At 41.4% G+C, this 20,142-nt stretch overlaps 2 protein-coding genes across 2 annotated transcripts; both read right to left on the bottom strand.

Moving 5' to 3' along the window:
* Positions 1–12: 12 nt before the first annotated feature.
* prr18 (proline rich 18) lies at positions 13–1,811 on the bottom strand. The gene has a single exon (XM_023822508.2). It carries the CDS (start codon positions 1,475–1,477, stop codon positions 683–685), a length of 795 nt encoding a protein of 264 aa, XP_023678276.1. The 5' UTR covers positions 1,478–1,811; the 3' UTR covers positions 13–682.
* Positions 1,812–4,062: 2,251 nt separating this feature from the next.
* Positions 4,063–18,876, bottom strand: sft2d1 (SFT2 domain containing 1). The gene is made up of 8 exons (XM_023822509.2): positions 18,678–18,876; positions 17,291–17,377; positions 16,342–16,418; positions 13,276–13,357; positions 10,729–10,764; positions 10,579–10,637; positions 7,097–7,126; positions 4,063–4,619 (listed from the first exon to the last, which is right to left on the bottom strand). Exons 1-8 carry the CDS (start codon positions 18,741–18,743, stop codon positions 4,580–4,582), a joined length of 477 nt encoding a protein of 158 aa, XP_023678277.1. The 5' UTR covers positions 18,744–18,876; the 3' UTR covers positions 4,063–4,579.
* Positions 18,877–20,142: the final 1,266 nt, after the last annotated feature.

Below are 20,142 nucleotides of genomic sequence, written 5' to 3'. Positions count from 1 at the left end.
GGAGTCCATAAATATATTTTACACGTTTATTGCATATAAACAGTTTAAAAAATCAACGAAAACACGTGTGCAAACAAATAACATTTTCTAAATTGCATAATAAATACTGTACAAGGCTTGTTTCACGATAAATACACGTTTCGTTTTGTAACACCTTTTTATTTGTGTATCTAAAACAACATACAATTCGGTGATTAACAGTCATTTTTTTCGTCTGACCAAAGCCGCTCAAATGCGGTCTGTGTCTCTCTGATCTTTTGTTCAGCGGATACAAAGGGATGGTCCCTTTACGGGAAGTAATGGAACCAGTGGAATCCTCCTGTTGATGTCGACATTTCCCAGAGAGACAATCCTGTATTAAAATATCCATATCATGAAAATAAACACAGGTCTTACAATGAGAGGGTGGCTCTCACTAAACAAAAATGCTATGTGCAAATAACAAGCGCTCATTAGTAGCCAGGGTGATGAAAATTACCTGCTTTGTTCTGAATGACAACCACAGGTAGCAATCTCAGTTCACAATTGCTTTACAGAAAACATTCCGCTGGTTTCGTGACAAAGTGGTCGCAAAATAAACCTGACTGTCTATTTGCTCGTGAGCAGTGTCTGAACAAACCAGTGATCTTTTCTTTTTCCCAGTTCGGGCGTTATGAGGTGCAAATCTACAGTCGTTTACTTATTAGCAGCTTTTCAGGTGCGGTAAAGTCGCTAGTTTGTCCACTTTCCCAAAGGCAGCAGCACTTTCAACTCCCTTGAGCCACTCCTTGCATTTTCTGACCACCGTCTCATCCACGTCGCCGTCCTCTTCTTCATACTCCACGTCGTCATATTTGTACTGGTCGTTTAATAATGAGATTTTTACAATCGTGCGGATGTCTTCTGGGTTCTCCAGTTTGGCAACAGGCACGTTGGACTTGGAGACTCCTTGCGCGCGTTTGGAGGCGAACGCTCGCCGATGTCTGTACTCGGCGGAGCCGCAGCACTTTTGCTGCTTGGCCATCATCTGTTTCTCTAAGTTGCGCTTCTGGATCACCAGAATCGCCTCGGGAGTGAGGCTCAAGGTAAAGTGTATTTCCTCCTCGGTCTCCTCCTTGGCCAGGGAGCTCCGTGAGGAATGCTTGCTGCTCTTCTGAGTTGCCGACTCTCCCGAGCTGGACCGAGGCACGCTGTCGTAGGAGCTGGTCAGAGGAGGAGGCAATGCCAGCCACGAGTGTTTCCCCTCTGGCCCCAGGTCCACAGCCGGTCTTTGAATAGGAAGTTTGCTCTTCTGTTGCTGTGGCATTCGCCCCAACTGCCTAAGGTTAGCCGTTGGCCAAGAGGTAGACAACTTATCCCTTTCAGAGTCTTTCTCTTCCTTATTCTTTCCACCACTGAGCACAGACTGTGGAGGTACAATGTTGGTTTTCTTTTTCCTGAACAGTTCCTTCCCTGGGGAAGAGATCCGCGGATGCAGGGTAATCGGTGGAAAAGGCATTTTTAATGTCAGTTAAAGTCTAAGACAAATTTCACCCGAATTTCCGGAAGAAAAGCAAAATATGTAAAATATCGCTGGGGATATTTCCAATAACATCATCCGCCGGCGCTCTGGCAGTCGTGAACACACTTGTTCACACGCCACTTGCCTTGTGCCCCGTCCGAAGTGGTTCCCAGTCACTCTTCTCTTTATGTCGCTCAGTGGAAGGCGTGGCCAGCGTGAGCTGCGCCGGAGCCGTGGAGCTGGAGCCGGAGCGGGAGCTGGAGCTGGAGCCGGAGTCGGAGCTGGAGCCCGCTGTGAGAGACAACAAAGACGCGCCACCCAAACAGCGCTCTCCGCCCGCTTCATTAATAAACGGCTCACACGCGTGCATCACATCCTTTTTCAGTGCTACACTATAAAACCACATTAATATGTTAGAAAGCTCGGGAAGACAAATTACTATATTCCGTCATAACAGTATAGCGTTAGATCAATACAAATAATTTATAAAATATTAAATTCTAATATAAATTGGATGCAAACGTTATTCTCGAATATATCGTGAAGTATATTAGCAGGATTAATTTAACCCTTTTATTTGAGGTTCTCGTAATTATGAATGAAATTAACATTCCACGTTCAAAAGGTTAAACGCTCAAAACACATGTGCTCCAGTATTGAGGATTCTCCTCATGGTAGGTTACTGGTTCATTTTAGAGACACCATGTTATACAGGCCTAACCTATACGGTATCTATTTAGCTACATTTTAGAATAAAATTAAATTTCAAGCAGAGCAAAAAGGAATTATAAATGTAATTGTTTGTTGCTATTATAAAGGCGCTATATATCAGGGCTACTTGAAAATATGGCAGTTTAATTTTGAATATTGCAAAAGTAATCTCATTGCTAAAACAAGAAAATGGAAATTGCTTCCTCTTCAAATAGTCCGCAGATGTGACACACAGCACATCCCGTCATAAATTAAAACGAAATTTTCCATAAATTGGAGAATATTACCACAGTTTACGTACCTTCGAACCATAAAGGCTAAATGTGCGCATTTAAGCGTTTATATTGACAATGCGTCGACATGGATGGTTAGTTGCGTTCTGGTTCATATAAAGTGTTTAGTTAATCGGAGTTAGGGAATCATGGTGGAGTTTACACTTCTCCATCAGGACTGCAGGTGTTCCGTTTCGGGGTTATGACATGTCTAACCGGCACGTTGGGGTAGTGAAGAGAGGCCAATCACCCATGTCTAGATTAGTTTGTATTAAAATAATGTACGCCGTTATACTGGAGTTCTGTTGGCAAGTACACTTTTTTTTAAGAGTTTTGTACGATTCAGTACTATTCCATAAATAAAATGTCTGCATGAAAATGAAATTACATCATCTTATATGCAGGATTACACAGTCTATTTTAAGATCAAGAAGCAAAAACAATGTTTAATATATAATGCTATAATACACATTGCAATCTTTACAGACAAAACATGTACTGACAGGTGGAAAATATACATATATGCTTATTTATTAGTACATTTTTGTATGCATTGCTGGTGCAGTTATTTTTAGGCACAATTTTGTTTCTCGATTAAAATAAAAAAGTCATTGTACAAAAACAGAAGCCCCAAATTAATGAATTTAAAATACACAGCTGTGGTTTACTAGGCTAAAAAGCTTATGGGACAAACATACACAGTTTCCAGTGTTATATACACTTATGTGGAATACCATAAAAAGAGTAATATTTAGACATTTAAACATATTACTGTCTACGAAGCAACTTCATTTTTAATAGTGAATGATTATGTAAACTATATAAACTCGAACACACCTATTCCATTCTATTGTGGGTTTAGTGCTATGGAAAATAAATGCATTTACTGCCAATACCTGCAAACTACAGCAAACCCTTCAAAGGTGGCGGCGGTGGTTTCAAACTGGAAGTGTGAATTAAAACCAGCAGATCCAACTGGTCACACAGTGACATGTTACAGCCATTTGCTATCATTTGCTGACTGGAAGTGTTTGTGTCCGGCGGCCAGTAAATACCAGGTTTATTAACATCATGGATGAAATGTGTTCTCATAAGCACTGCGATGGATTATATTACATCGCCCGGGCAACCGAATCTTTAGCATATTAGGAACTGCCAGCCATCGCTTGAACACCCTTAGATGAAGCTTGCCATTGTCTGTGTGAAGCATTTCGTGTTATGAGGGCCTATCAAGTTCACATGAAGAGTGGCCGGAGTCCAGCTCATTAGGGCGTCTGGAAGAGAATCAAATCGTGTGCACATTGGCTCTAGATATGCTGAAAAGGCAGCTTTCTCTGAGCAGGTGCTGGCATTCCTCGTTTCAGCTGAACAAACACACAGGCAGATAACAGCAGGGACCCTGCATAAAGATGTGAGGCTGTCCTTTGGTCACCTGAGGCTATGCTGTCAGGCACTGTGGCGTGGCTAATAGTACAACGTGTAACATATTGTCACCATTATGAAAAAAACACAACATTGAGCCCTGAGCATACAAAGTAATGAGGCGGGCATATCAACACGATCCTTACAAATGCACGTAACGCCAAAGGATACCAGGACTGAAGATGGAAAAATACTTTTCATTTATTGTTTGGGGCAGAGCTTTCACAGAAAAGCCGAAAATCATTTGAGAAAATTAACTCCAAGCTGCCGGTACACAGTAATATTAAAATGTTCATTTAAGGAGAGACACAGCACTCAGCAAAAAGGGGCTTTTTCTCCTGCACTGCAGACACAACATGAATTAATTCTGTTTTAAGTTTTTCAAAAAGGCCTCTTCACTTATGGGCAATCAAAATAAAGCTGCTATTATAGTTTAGTACAGAATATAAAGATTTTTAAATATTTTTCTCCAAACACCATTCATCAAAAACATTCACACTGTAAAAAAAAAAATAATAATCATTCAGCCGGTGAATAAAATAAACAGGAAATGGACTTAACAACTGTTACTGTCATTAAGTGCTCTTTGGGGGTAAAAGAACAGCATTTAAGACAGTTAGGAGAATCATTAATGTACATTTTACACTGCAATATGTGCACTAGTCTTCACGTGAACTGGGATGCAGGAACCAAATTAACTCAGGCAAGTTGTGAAGCACTTCAGCACAGCGTCCCTAGAAAAGCAACAACATTTTTCAGTTACACAATTGTGTTTGATAAACAGACATTACAATAACAAAACAGGGCAATGATGTCAAGCAACAACAGCAATTACAGTAAGAAGGCAAAAAAACAAACAGCCAAAGGAAACCTTGTTTGGCACGCCCAATATGTTTGAGCACAAGAAATGCATTCCTGCAGAAATAAAATTATGGGTAGGACCACTCAGCAGTATACACTGTTCTTTGTGGTGTATGATCTCCTTTGTTGTTGCTGTATGGGAGGTGCTCATGAATATTTAACCCTGTTTTGCCGGTAAAGTGACACAAATTCAGCATGAAAAGACCACCCCACCATCCCCACCCCTAGGTATGTAATGTTGGGATGATGCAATATTAGCCATCACCACGGCAACAGGAGAACAAGGTCACGCTGCTGCTTTCCCCGCTGCACTCCGCGTGTGTTGCTATGCAGAAACCACATCCCTCGCTTGAAACTGACTGGAGGAGGGCTGGAGGAGGAGGAGCAATGGAAGGAGGAGTGAAGCCAATCAAGGTTAAAGAGAGATGGGCTGGGAGGGGGCGGGGAGTCACCATTCGTGGTTGCCACCCCCCAACGTAGACACAGATTCACGCCCATTCTCAGAATTCTCCCATGCACTTTATTGGTAAATATGAGAGTGAAATCAGATGATCTTTCATTTCGAAAGAGAAGACATGGGAAAAGATCAACACTAAATTCACAAGGCTTCCCCTTTTCTGACGAAACCTGAAAGCAATGGGTCCCCCACAGCCATGTGCGTGGGGGGGGGGGGGGGAACGCTGACACAGCAGGTTTCTAAACTCAGGGTGGTTATATGTACTGCAAACAAGGCAAAACACAGAAGGCAGACATAACACTCTTGTGCAGAAATAGTAGGAAATGCAAATAAGCTACTCAAATCAGAACAATCCAATCAAAGGAAATTCAGCCACAGATAAGGAGATAAACACAGAATCACTACCTTGTCATACTAATGTAACCAAAGTAAATGCCTTTAAACTGTGATTAATGTAAGCTATTCTGACAGGAACAAAGAGGAGTAGCACCAATCAGATAAGCCTTTATCCCAGGAGCATGTTATCAAAGCTGCTGGACTCCCAGTCTGATAAACTGGTTTCTATAGGGTCTTTGTTCCATATTTTTCCATCCCCTGCACTGGCCTGACCTTTCCTCTCCTCAAAAGGCTATGGGACAGGAGATTTCGCAAACGCTACGCTTGATTATGGGAGCATCTGCCAGCTAGCAGATTTGCAGTGAGCAAGATTCCTCCGCTTTGGGGTGGGGAGGGGGGGGACGACGGCACGTGGCATACAGACAGGACACCAGATGGGGTCCTGATCACAAAGGAGCCCCGACACCCCATGTCACCTCAGGTCCTGACATCAATGTCAACGCCAGGCAGCATGTGGGTCTCGACCCTCGCTGGCAGGCATAGGCATGAGTCCTGCTTCATCACTGTCCCTCCGACAGCCGTTTCATTAGTGCACCTTCCTGGCTAACGGAAGCCTATAGCCTGATTTTCACAGATTAGTAGTGCTGTTTATATACAACATAAAAATGAATATCATATGGCGTTTCCAAGCAGCTTCTCATTAACGGTTCAGTGCCTTTATGCATGCAGAAAGTATAAGTATAATTTATTAAATTAATGTGATTTTCAGTTTCTAACACACCCTCACTAATTACAATGGCAGACAACCTTGATGGCCACCCTGACCACAGCATAATGAATGACAACATCTAAAAATAAACCTCGGGGTGGGGGGGGGGACCACACAGAACCACACAAGCACCATCTGTATGGGGAGGCTTTCCAGTGTATTCTGTGTGTTGTGCAAACAGTCTGGAAGACAAGCTGGGGGGCGGGGGGGGGGGGGTCAGAAATGTGTGATGCTTGGAGCCCAGGGTGGATGCGGCCGGAATTTAACGCCATATGGCGGGAGAAACACCCATTGGTGTGCGGATGTAAATAAAAACATGTTTTCATTCAGGGAACCGCTCGGCGAAACCCCCCACCACGACCACCCGCCACCTCCGAACACCACAAACAATCCCCATGCCCCCCCCCATCTCAGTGTGACACATCTGACCAATGCCATATGGCCATTTGTGGATGGGGGGGGGGAACAACACAAAAACAAAACAGTTGGCTGTGGTTATGTCCAGTTACCGCTCTGGGAATTTTAATTACTCCCTGGAGGTACACCTGGGCCACAAAGGACCGAAAGTAGGAAGCTTGGGGAATATAACGCTCAAACGGTGAAGAAAACACAGAAATGGCCTTTTTAGTGCTTATTTTTGAAAGAGGCAAAAACTGACTGAACCATGGGAATAAACCTTTAGCTGTGCAAATGGATAAAACGGAACACTTCGGCCTACTACAGAGAAAAGCATCATTTAAGCAAACACGTAACTGATCCACGTGAACGTACAGAGGAAAGACGCTTACCTGGCGAAGGGAATGTAGGAAATGCTGTACCTGAAATAAGCAGAAACACAGAGCGTCACACACGGGTCTCGGGGGGCAGAGTGATCGAGACGGCAGCAGGAAATAACTTCCTGGCAGGAAAAGTCCACTGGCACCCTAACCCTGGTTCAGAGGCTGGCAGCCACTGAGCAGGACGGTGGGTCGAGGATGGCCTTGGTTAGGATGATAGTCTAACCTGACATTACTGCTCAACCAATCACATTTAACACATTACTGCTCAACCAATCACATTTAACACATTACTGCTCAACCAATCACATTTAACACATTACTGCTCAACCAATCACATTTAACACATTACTGCTCAACCAATCACATTTAACACAACACCTCTCTACATAAAAGTATACTGGCCATATATTTAAACTTTTCCCATGCAAAATGCACTTCACACAACTTCCTGATTGTAACTAGCCATTGTGGTCAGTATTCCTGCCTTAGTACTCACTGCTGGAAAAAAAAGTATTAAAAAAATTCTAAATAAAACAAAAATACTTGTAAAATGACCAACTAACTGGCAAAATAACATTTTAAATATTGGTCACCACAGCTAACACAGCCATTCATTTCATGTTGATAAGGACTGCAATCCGCCACCTAAATTAAAAGACAATACAAAATACTGAAGCAAATTCATATGCCCAAATTTTTACTTCTTGTTGTCCAGGTATAACAGATAACCTTCAAAAATGAAAAGTGAAACACTGTAAATTCTACTTCTTTCAAAAATAGCATTTGAGTGTGCGCAAGACGGGAGCGTCAGTGCACGTGGGTGTATGGTGACCGAGTACGGCTCTCAGGCATGCAGCGGGTTTCTACGACAACGCACGTCAGCGGCGGCATGGCCAGCGGTCTGACTCATGCAGGCAGAATACGGCTGTAAAATCACAGCGATTATGTTGGTGATGGGGCCAGGCCTGCTGACGCATTCGGAATGGGGCGAACGTAGGATGCTGCCTCCGTAGATGCACAGAAACGCCACATACGCGCCACAGTGCAGAAAACAACAGAACGTGCTCATGCTGACACTCCAACAAGCTACAAAGCAACCAAACAAACTTAAAACTACACTGCTACATATAAATATCTGTGTACAGATTTCACTGCTGCTGCCATCTTCACTGAAAAGGTGATAATTCCATAAAACTGATCATCTATCCATATTGTGAGGCATGTTTGTTGGAGCCTGAATGACCAACAAGGCATGGGGGGGGGGGGTAGCTGACCCATGTGGCTTATAAGGAACAAAGACAAAAGTGGAGGTTCCAACAAGCTGTTTCTCATGTTAACACTAGGTTAATGTGCAGAAATATTTTTATATTGTTATAGTTAAGTCCAGTAAACTTGTAACAAGCTCCCTTTGAAATGCATTACTTTGTGAGAACCGTCCATTCACTTCTACGGTAAAAACCAAAATCTGAAAATGACAACCTTAACCCCTACCCAGCCCTAACCATAACCAAGCAAAATACAAGTGTTATGGCATTTTCAGTCATCAATTTTTTTTTTTTTAACATAACTGAGGTTATCCTTATGGGAACCAGAAATATGGCCCCCACAATGTCAAAATGAGGGACAATGTAATGAATACCTGGACCCCCCCCCCCCCACACACACACACACACAAGTATTTTATGCCCTGAATCAGCATCACTGACCCACACCCAGATTTAAGTGATGCAGAAGTTTTTGGTGTCTGGATGCCAACACTTTTGTATCATTTGGCACTAACCACAGAGGTCATGACGTATTATAGCCAATGGAATTAGTAACTCCCCCTCGCCCCCCCCCCCAGCTCCCAAGACAGCTTCAGTTTAGCTGAAAAACACGTAAAACATGTTTCTCCTTTGCAGCACCATGCTAACAGAAGCCTACTCACCTCTTGGCAAACAGACTGGCTTTATTTTCAGACAGAGGGAGGATGCCCCATGAATTACTGTGAAGGAACACTTACTGAAACCAGCCCCCATTTAATTCATGTGCAATTAATACTGGAAGCAAAACACAAACTATAATAAAAGACTTAACAACCATGTGTTATCCTTGTTTTTTTTATATAGCTCCAAACAACCTAATGGTAAGCATAAATAGACCCTTGTGAGGATGTGAATTTACGATGTTCGTATGTAGATCAGGCTTCATTGAAAATACTTTCAGCCGCGATTCCTTTGAGAAATAGGGCAGTGTGGCAGCCTCGCTGATGCCTCACATGGCGAGCTTAGGGACGGGGCCTGAATTCCAGCCTCTCTCTATATGGAGTTTGCGTACTCTATCTCATGGGTTTCCAAAGTCATGCAACCAGGCTAACTGGTTTCTCTGAAACTGTGTTCTGCAAATGTGTGGAGTGGCTTCCATTCCAGGGGGTTCCCCTGCCTGGGATTCCCCTGTCTGGGATTCCCATACCTCCACTGTAGCCCTGTACCGGAGAGTCAGTTGGATGTTGGGTTCCTTTGAGTGAAGACTACATGTTACAAAATGTACTGAACTATTTTATACAGCCAAGACACTGGAGGTTGACATAGAAACAAATGTTGTATGGAGTCGCCAACAGGACACCCCCACACGCCACGTAATTCTCCTTCTGACAAGCAAGTCCCACAGCCACCGAATCGTGCTCTGCTGCACAATGAGGGAGGGACACGTCATTCGTTTCTCTCTCAAGACAAAGGGGGATAAAAAATAAACGCTGGAATATTTACATTACAAACATGCAGAGGGACCGAAGAGGACCATTAGGAAAGTGGATATCCCATAAAGTTTTGGTGCCAGGCAAAAACAATCTCAAAATGTGACATTTTCATCAAAGTTCCTGTATCTGTGCAAGCATCCAAGACAAAATTTAAATTTATTACTAGTATTTCATTTATTAACATCAGTTAAGATTTCAGGCATGACTGTTGTAAAAACCTATTCATATTCTTTCCCTGTTCCACCACAAATGATTAAGCTCCAGAGCTGCATGGGAACTAGCAAAAAGGGTTGCAAGGAGTTGAATCAGGTGTGTTAAATGAGGGGAAACCCAAAAGTGTGCAGGGATCTGGCCCTGCAGGGCTGCAGTTTGACACCCCTGCTCTAGGTAATTTCAGGAATTTTAAAATGGATAGAAAGATCCATCTCAATGGCCCAAAATACACGAGTAGCCAGTGTTGTGACAGGTAGAGAATTTAATCTGTTTGGTCAATTGAAGCAGCAACGTGCATGTGCATGTTTGGCAGGTTAAGTGTGCGCCATCAGCCCAGGAACCTGGGAAGGTATTCATCATGTACCTAAGCAAAGCTATGCTAAAGCAGCTCACTGTGAGGCAGTTACGGCTTTAGGGTGACTGACTGTGGTGATGTGCTGATAGGACTCAGGAAAACGGCACCGAACTTCATATCGCAACGCAAACACACCGTTGGGCAATATTTTACTTCTCGGACCAATAGAGATAAGAAAGAAATTACCATGTCATGGCCAGAAACTGTAGTATGCAAAAGATGATGGCGAGGCCCTTCCTATCCCACTGTGAAGAATGACAGGGAACACTGGTTAATTTTTAAGTTATTTTGCTGCACTTTAAAATGTTCATGGCATGAGGATGATAAAAAACTTACCCAAAGGGCTGCACACAGGGTCAAAGCTAAGCAGAGCTAGGAGAGGACAGAAACATGCAGTACTCTGTAATTTGTCGTATATTTACAGGAGCAAGCTGAACAACAGTAACAGTCAATCAACAGATTCACATCCAGACAGCTTAACAACATAGTAATTGATTTTTTTGAACATTTGCCAAAACCAAGTATCTAAGGCTAATGCCTCGTGATGCTAAACTATTAAATGCTAAATTATTTAACACTCCCTGTCAAAGTAATGGAGCATTAAACTAGTGTGTTGTAACCACAAGCCAGTCTAAACAGTGGATTTAAAGTGATGGAATTGCATCAAGTGTAAATTAGAAGGGTCTCAGCAGTGTAAACACAGAGCCCACATAGGACCTAGGACAGACCCATGCGGGACGCCGCCTCAATGACAAGGTCAGACCAAGTCATAAAAGTCTGCCGTGTCGTGCTGTGACAAATAAGGCAGGGTACTTGACCTTAGTAGGTGGGACCTGTTAACAGGCAGGAATGTTTAGCACCTCAAGAAGATACAGGGGATCCATTCCGACATGATCACAACGGTTAGCATTAGCATCAACAAGCAGGCCCCCGAATGTCATAGTCAGAGCTACAGGCATAAGTATCTGTACAGCACAGCAAGTGGACAGCAGCCAAAGCATTTATCAGTGAGACACAGATACCCAGTACTCATATGGACAAGTAGGTAAAACATCTCAATTCCATAATCAACAACAATCGCTTTTAGAAAAGTCTCCATTTCCTTTCATGGAGACTGGGTAAGATAAGATTAAATTTAACTCTTAAATTGCCTCCACCGTATTGCAGTGGTAATATTGCCCAATAAAGCAAACCTTTGTCCTTCATTGAAATGTAAATTAAAAGAGGCTGTTCCTTCAGGTGAAGGATTGGAGCCTCTATGTTAAATACTTGGAATAGCCATACATGCCCGAACCGTTTTCGGTCTTCCACAAAATCGAAAAGCTCCATCCACTCAGGCTGCATGATATCACATTGTGATTATTTGAAATATTTGCGCTTAATATTGCTCTATTTATAAAATGAGAAAGGAGATCAAATTTCCCCCGAAATAAACTATACCCAGACAGAACTTATCTACCAATAGAGTGTGCCAAACAAGCTGGTGTTGCCAACACAAGTTGTGTCAACATACACAAATCAGTGCCAACAAATGCAATGTGATTACAGGCCTTAAGATAACGGGCGCAAAAATTCACCCAGATGCCAACTTTTTGGTATTATACAGATATTTACTTAAACCCACAACTTGAAAAGCCCATTAGTAGTATGCTTAATATATTAATGAGAGGAATATTGACACCCAAAGGCTAGTAATCTGTATAAATCTGGCGTATCCTGAACATGTCGGACTTTAAACTGCAAAACGTGCTGCCAAACCACCTCCATCTTCTTAACTTGTTTACCCACAATATCTCCTCTTTCAAAAGATGATGTTGCTGCTGATCTGTCCCTTTCTCCACTGGCACTTCAGTGCTTATCGCTTCCACGATTTACCAAGACAGTAGCATGTGGCGTGCAGTGCAGATATTGTGATTATATCGCAATGTGATATCATGCAGCCCTAACAGCCACTGAACTGAGTGTCTGCCTGGGAAGGGAAACTCCAGGCCTTGTTTATGGAGGCTGTGCAGAATTTCCTTCTCACTAAAATCTTAATCAACTTGTGTAAACTGTTGGCTGAATTAATTACCAGGTTCTAATTAGAGAACTCAAGATGTTAGTTACATATAAAATCAAACCTGTAACTAAGGAATATATGTAATGGTATCAGGATTAGGAAAGATCTTCACAAAAATGTCTGTTTATATATTTCCCTGCAATTTTATGTTTGCTGTTCAAAAAAATAATCAAGAATCATGATTCTTAATCAGAAAGGTCTAAGTCATAAGTAGGGATGAAACGGGAACCGGTTTCGTGATAAAACACGGATATTTTCCCAGCAGTTGGTAGTACCGTTTCAAATTGTAATTATTAATTTCCACGCCGTGAAAATCTCACGATATTGTTCAACATCAACCAAAGTTAGCAGCGTGGGTTTGTTCTACGTCAGTGAAAACGTGGCGACAGGCAGTGACAGCACTTTGGGCATTTTTTATGCTAATGTGTATTTGAGAAATTGATATGGTTTTCATATGTTTATGTAAGGGATTGGCCATATTATTATTTTATTGTTTATGTAAACAAAAACCATATAATTTTGCAAATTTAATTTGTGGTTTTCAATATGAAACTTGATTAAATGATTTCAGTAGCTTTTGACCATTTAACACATTTTAACAATACCATGGTAATACTGATAAGCATGATCATTTTGGTCAATATAATGATAATATTATATGTTCATACCGTTTCACATCTAGTCTAGTAATACCATCTAGGCACCTTTGTTCTCCCCTAAGTTGTACCATGTCTTGCAGTACGATCCAGCCTCACTCTGGCCCACCCAGGCAGCAGAGAGCTCCCAGACACACAGCGCAAGGTAAACGAGGTAAAAGCATTTACCAGCATAACTATGGTGGCAATCAACCTGGTGGGTTCAAACATGCGCTTCAGCTGTTTCAGGGGTCCCATCAGGAAACACGTGCTGCAGAAAAGGAAGCAGAGAGAGCAGGGTCATCAGCTCCAAACCGCACGAATGCATCAGCAAAACCTCATCAGGTATTACAACCAGAAGCCTTGGTAGCAGAATCATGTTCAGTATCACCGACTAATCCAGATCTCAGGGAGAGAGCATACTGCCGGAATTTAATAGGTGTGTTTAACACAGACTCTGACAGTCACATCTGGAAGCACATAAAAATGTCAGGATAATTACACAAGATGCCGTCTGCTGCCTTATGACGCAGGTGGCTTTGGCAGAACCAAAGTGACAGGAGCAGACTCCAGAAAGACATGGCGAGAGAATCGCACGGCGGCTCTCCTCTGATCCAGCCTAAACATGCACATGTAAATCTGTAGGCACCAGTGCCACTGTTCCCAGTCATACACAAAGAACAAATTATATATATGAAGTCACTGATTATTTACCTCAGAAATAATGAGCTGAATACAGTACAGCAGGAAGAAATATAAAACACTATAAAAGCACACAAAACACGTTTATGAAGATAACATCAGTGATGATTAATTCTTGACAGAAGTAACTGGGCTTAAAAAAAGGAATACTTCACAAACCTCAAAAATGCTCTCATGAATACCAACAGTAAGATGAAATGAGAGCAGTGTCCCTTTAAGACAGACACCCTCTCATTAGTAAGCAGGTGTGAAGGCTGCGATGCTTACTCATTCAGCTGCGTGTCAATTCCAAATGCCCGTTATGGCTGCCAAAGCCAGTGCAACTCTGCTAGATGCTGCTGAAGTATGCTCACCCTTTTAATGGAGACTGCCTTCCTATTTGCATGTCCGTACTAGGCTCAGATCATTTTCACATAATCCGTATCAATGCCAAAAATTTGGTGTTAATTTACCTAGTAAATCAGCAAGATTTAGTCTAAACGTACGAGTGTATTTATGCAGTCACTATAAAATTAAACATTTATCAGTGGAATAGACTGGGACAGGCTCAATGAGACCCTGCACTGATCAGCCAGTGGAGACATTTCAGAATGCACATATTCAAAATCACATTTATTAGTATAGTAATCACCCACTAACCATTCTCCCTCAGATGTACAATAAAGAGAATACAACACTTCAACACAGGTTGCGTATAACCAATTATATATAGATACAAAATGAGGAAAATCAGTCATAAACTTACTGACCAACAGGTAAAATTCAAAGCCCAAATCACGGCCTATTGAATAAGCAAAGAAAATGCACCTCATACTCACACTATGTAATATGTACATTTTGACTTGCTTTAAAGTAAAAGTAAAAATTGACTAAATAATCCACCAGGAGACCCCAAAACTGACAACAAGACACTTTGTTCCAGGAATTTCCTTCAGAGCTCTGTTCACACAGGCCTGTGATTAGGAGAACCTAAGCTCTACCTCAACACCACCACCTGTCTTGTTCTACCTTCACAGAAACGGCACGGGGCAACCTGCTAGCCAGGTGGGCAATGGGAGGTCACGCTCCTCTCCCCCGACAGGCCTGCTGACCTGGAATCAGCACGGAGACTCCAGCTAAACATTCTTTCCACATTCCGCTACGCCTGACCAGACAGGAAATGAGGTGGGAAGAAAAACGACCATCCAGAGCAGTTATGAACATGCACCTTGGGGATTACTCTGTCACCTCAATATGACAGTGACAGTTCAGTGACAACGCCAGTGGAATGTTGCAAAAAAGTTATTAGAACGCTGTGCGTCATCTTACTGAAAAAGAACAGCAGGAATGAGCAACTGGGGCCCTGGTAGATGCCCAGCTTCGTGGGCTGTGAATTGGACCTCAGCATGAAACAGCGTTTGTTTACATATTGGTCTGATTAGAGTTTCTGTGGTACAAACAAGGGTGTTAGTATGTGATGTAAAAAATAAGCTGCAGAAATTACTGCGGGAAGTTCAGTGACCTTCATCCATTCACTCACAGCCTTGGAAGTCAAGGAAATACCTGTTGTAGGTGGTGGAACACTAATGAGCTCCTAAAATCATTAACAGGTAGGACACATTTGTTCACAATATGGCCAATTTATGATTAACAAATCGAAATAAACTCCAAAACAGTACAGACTGTCAATAGAGAATTAATGATGTTGTAAAGAAATATCCCAAGATGACAGGGTCAACCTAACATTCCACTGGAAAATGCAAAGACCAACCTGTTCTTAAGTTCTGAACTAAAAATAATCATACATGTTTAGGAACAAATAGACATGCTGCCTTTGGAGCAAGAACCCTGCCTTTGATGGATGAAGGCTGCAATGAAAACCAAACTAGGAAAGAAAACTTGCACAGCGTTTAGCTGGTGCCATTGACTGTTTAGGGTCTCAAGGCCTTGCTGATGCACAGAGCCTTGGTGAGCCTGCAAGCCATCTGTAAATGATGGTAGTCGGCATGGAGAGACAGAAAGAGCCAGAGCAAACTGTGCACCTACAGGTCAGTGGTTCAACAAACACCTGGATCTACTATTTTCTGTAAAAGTCCCACAGAAATGGCTACAATTCAGTGAATTTCCAGCTCAACCCAAGCAAATGTGACAAAGACAAGGAAGAGCTTAACAGGACCAAAACTTCTAGAATTTTGTGTGCATGCCAGACTGACTGAAGCTAATCAGAAACAAATCCCAATAACCAACTGTAGCGTGACATCGACGACAAGATCAAAGTTCCAAAAAGGTTTCCCTGAAGAGTTATAAACACTTACATATTACCGGTTTAAATGTTAACTGGACGAGAGACTGAGTGATGCTTTTCTGATACAGACCAGTTACCATCCATGCAAGACCACCCATCAGGAAGTAGTTAACATGTCACAGTCTCATCTCCACTTATCGGTTTCATTAGAAACAAGTTTTACCATTAAACACTAATCCCGGCTGGGGAACTGAACTGCTTCACCTGTGTTTCTCCTTCAGATTTTTTTACAGTGGAAACTGCAAGATAGCATATTAATGTTTTCTTACCTTCCCAATGCTGCAAAGTTCCCTAATGTGTAGAAGACAGCAAAGAGCTTAACGTTCACGAAAAGAAGTGCTGTTCCCTGTTCGAAACAGAAGAGGACATAGCGAGACATTATCAAGCCTGTTAACCACCTCAGGGCATATAGAATAAGTAAACTAAACCATTTGTTGCTCTAACCGGCACAGCTGTTATTGTTTTATACTACTGAGTAACTGAATACATGAGTACATGAATTTAAAATTACAGATTTATAAGTTAGTGCTATAGAACAAACAAGTATCGCCATCTAGTGGACATATAAAGAAAATCAGAAATACACACGTGATTAAGGGCATTTCCTCTTTACAGCGTGTGAAAAACTTGCTTTATCAAAAAAAGAAAAGAGGACAGAACTGCTGCCAATAAATAAAAACCCTGCGCACCCACAAAACTGGGGTATGTCTGTTAAAAAAACTATTCTTTGTGTTGACACTGAAAAGTGTACCGCGTCAAACCACAAAGACTCAACAGGTGCATGACCATGCTGTGTATTTTTTAATGTAGAAATTCAGTAGCACTTTACTTGTGGAGCACAAGTAACTTAACTCAATTACTACTCCAGTACACATCATGAACAAATTTAGTAAGTGCATGAAATACATGAACCGTTATGACTGATTAGTGATGAACAAACATGGGATCAGTACGTAACTAAAACTTAGTTTCTGGTTAATACATTAAGTGATTGTGTATCACTACATTATTTATGCCCCCTCAAGTAAAATGCTACAAGAAATTCTGAAGGGAAAATCTTCTTCCTTGTCAGTCTGACCAGAGTGTGACCAATGAGAGGTGCTGGATATTGTGAAAGTGTGATTAACAACTCAACGCTGTAAAGAAACAACCATTCTAGAAAACAGCCTTTGGGGACAGTCCCTTAACAGTGTGAGTGAAGGAGGAAAGCCAGCTTACGAGGATTGAACACAGGATCCCGCAGGCAAAACAGATGACGAACCACTTCACCCGTGTGCTGTAGCTGAGCGTAGAGGCATCCAGGACCTTGAGGTATAACATGAGCAGGAAGTCACAAGGTACGCAACTTCCTGATGCCCACGACACGAGTATGAGTGTTTCTCTTGCCTTAGGCACGTGCATATCAGCATAGTACGAGGTGAATCTGAATGCTGTGGCCTGGATGAAATCTTCTTCATGAATCCAAAAGTAGCATCAACTTCCATCATTACCTGTCATGCCCTGAAGTTATACCTTATTATTTAATTACATACCAATGTTTTTGTATGGTGTATTACATACATGTGCTTCCATAATTTTAGCTGTGGCCTTATTTTTGTGTGTGGGATATTTCTGATAAAGCATTTTAAATGTATGAAAACTGGTGTTAGGAATGTCTGGGGAAAAAAAAACGTTTCTTGGGTCCCAAGTTACACGAAAAGGACTTTAGTCATAAGTAAAGAGGCAAATGAATAAAGAGGTTTATAAAATATCACACCAAAATGCAATTTTACCAGCTTTATAAATAAATGACAGTCTATCTCGTTCCATGCAAAATACTATATCTATAAACTCTGTTTCATCCTACATAATCCCTGCCATCAAATACCTTACCTTCTTTGATCGATCACTTCCTATGAAGGCATGAAAAAAATCAGCAATGAGAAGTTAACACACAGAGGAAATAGCCGTCCCCAGCCTTGGTGGTACCACCCACCTTAATTGTGGACCTTTTTTTAAAAAAAAAGAAGGATAAAGATTGCTTTGTGGAAATAGTTCTTTTCCTGCCAATGCAGGAAATGTGTGCAGAGTGAAAATAAACTCTATGACAACCCCTACTATCTTAAATTTCTTTAACTACAGGAACGGTTGATTTGTTTTTGAGCATTTATAAAACACTGGCACATCTGGGAAACAGTTTAAGCTTACAGGATGGATTGAGTCTGGAAGATAAGGTTCACTGAAGGTCACATGCACGGCAGTGACGCCTGCAAAGTCTGGTAGGCTGGTTATTCATACCAAACCCGCATACTTGTGAATGCTTCAACGCTTAAGTCTAAGCAAAATGACATGGACTGCTGAAATAACTAATCCACCATCGATTTGCAAAAACTTTCTTAAGCAAATACCAACACTGTAGCCAATTATCTTTATGCAGTAACATGCAGGATAATTACAACGATTTATAATAATGCAGCCACAAAAAAAAACAACATAAAACGCAGCATCATAGTAGTTTTTAAAAATTATATCGAAAAAAAACACATGAAGAAACAGAATATTACGAGGCCACGGTACATACAGGCATTGCACACCCGTATTTTGCAAATTAATAGCAGATCTTTACCTGAGCAGTTAGGCCTAATTCTTCGTTCTCTTCTTGGCCACTTAACACACGACGAAGTTTATCCATGGTTCTTTTTTTCGTATAAAAGTTAAAACTGCTAGTACTCCTTCACAACTTTTTCAAGCGAAAGAACTGACGGTAGCTTCCTGTTTAGGTGTGTCAATCTCAAGTACAGTCAGGTTTCGCGAGCTCCGCGGGGTCCGCTCAGGTGACGTCATCACGTAGTGCCAGCTGTTGAGATTGGGAATTGTAGTCCTTCGGTTGTTACGCTTGCAAAGGTACAGCATCCCTTTCAGTAAAATTTAAAATGAAAGGAAGTCATTTTATACGGCAGGATTGGTTAAAATAATATGGGGCCTAGAACTAATATACAGCTATAAGACACAATGTAAAAATCACCGTTTATTCTTTGACAACACTTAAAACACGAAGGAATCGAAAATCAAAAGCTTTACTAACGAACACGGTGTTCTGGTTGTAGAAGTAGTGTGACCGGTAGGTGACGCTCGATTTTCATTTTTTAATGTTCTTGTTAATCAGCCTCTTACAGGTTTAGTAAATATTTTTCTTTCCCAGTCCTGGTGATGGAAAGAGCAGATAATATTCAATATCCAGATAAGATATTAAAATCGTACAATTTTAGCTCGTGAGCTCCACCTACACCATTACAAAAAGTAATTTAAAAAACTGTAATAGGGAAAATCTATCTTTAGAAAAAATAATTTATACAACATATTGGTCAAGCAGTGAAAATATCAGATAAACTACAGTGTTTTGGAGTTGTCTTTAGTGTAATGCTGGCTTATGACATCACCATAAAGTATAACCACGAGTATGTTTTTAAACGTGTTGACCTATGAAATACTTCTTTAGTTCAATAACAATTTCAAAACATTTTCTTTGGAAAGGAATATTTTCCTAAGTGGTTATATGACAGTGTGATTATCCCCTGGATAACAGAAATTCTGGAATCCTTCAGCAGGGCTGTTGTGAGCCAAGGTCAGGCAGCCTTGCTGAGCTTATCAAGGGCATGACCTGGCGCCAGAAGAGATTGGGCACTCTCTTGGAAACTGCTAAGACTCAGGTCATGATGTTCCCGTTGGAGGTCAAGGGCCGTCTACCAGCCTCTCTCTCCATGTCTGCCTAGACTTAAAATCTAATAACAAATTACTCATGGTCAGCAAATGTTGTATAGCCTACTTGTGTCTGTACTGTAAAGCTTATACATATAATGAGGAAAAATGTAATAAGGCACAGTAATGTACAGGATATATATGTAGCCTACACATTTAACAGTTACCATTTTTATTTCAAATTATATATGTTCTATAAACATGGTTGTAGTGCACAAAGTGGTGGAAGTTTAAAGTTAGCATTGTATTCGAATGGATGTGTTTAGAATACGACGAAGACTACGACACATAGGAATTATTTATTATTGATCATTATTAGTTAATCGTAATGG

Source organism: Paramormyrops kingsleyae, chromosome 3 (assembly GCF_048594095.1).
Source record: "Paramormyrops kingsleyae isolate MSU_618 chromosome 3, PKINGS_0.4, whole genome shotgun sequence".
NCBI lineage: Eukaryota > Metazoa > Chordata > Actinopteri > Osteoglossiformes > Mormyridae > Paramormyrops > Paramormyrops kingsleyae.
Note: the sequence above shows the minus strand (reverse complement) of the source record. Positions and strands in the feature narration are given on the sequence as shown.

Bases quoted from the DNA above. Each gene is read 5' to 3' on its own strand.
- prr18 (XM_023822508.2), bottom strand. From the start codon at position 1,477: ATGCCTTTTCCACCGATTACCCTGCATCCGCGGATCTCTTCCCCAGGG.
- sft2d1 (XM_023822509.2), bottom strand. From the start codon at position 18,743: ATGGATAAACTTCGTCGTGTGTTAAGTGGCCAAGAAGAGAACGAAGAA. The intron at 10,638-10,728 runs GTAAGTTTTTTA...CATTCTTCACAG, and splicing joins CCCTGTGTGCAGCCCTTTGG to TGGGATAGGAAGGGCCTCGC. The intron at 4,620-7,096 runs GTAAGCGTCTTT...TTGCTTTTCTAG, and splicing joins TCCTACATTCCCTTCGCCAG to GGACGCTGTGCTGAAGTGCT.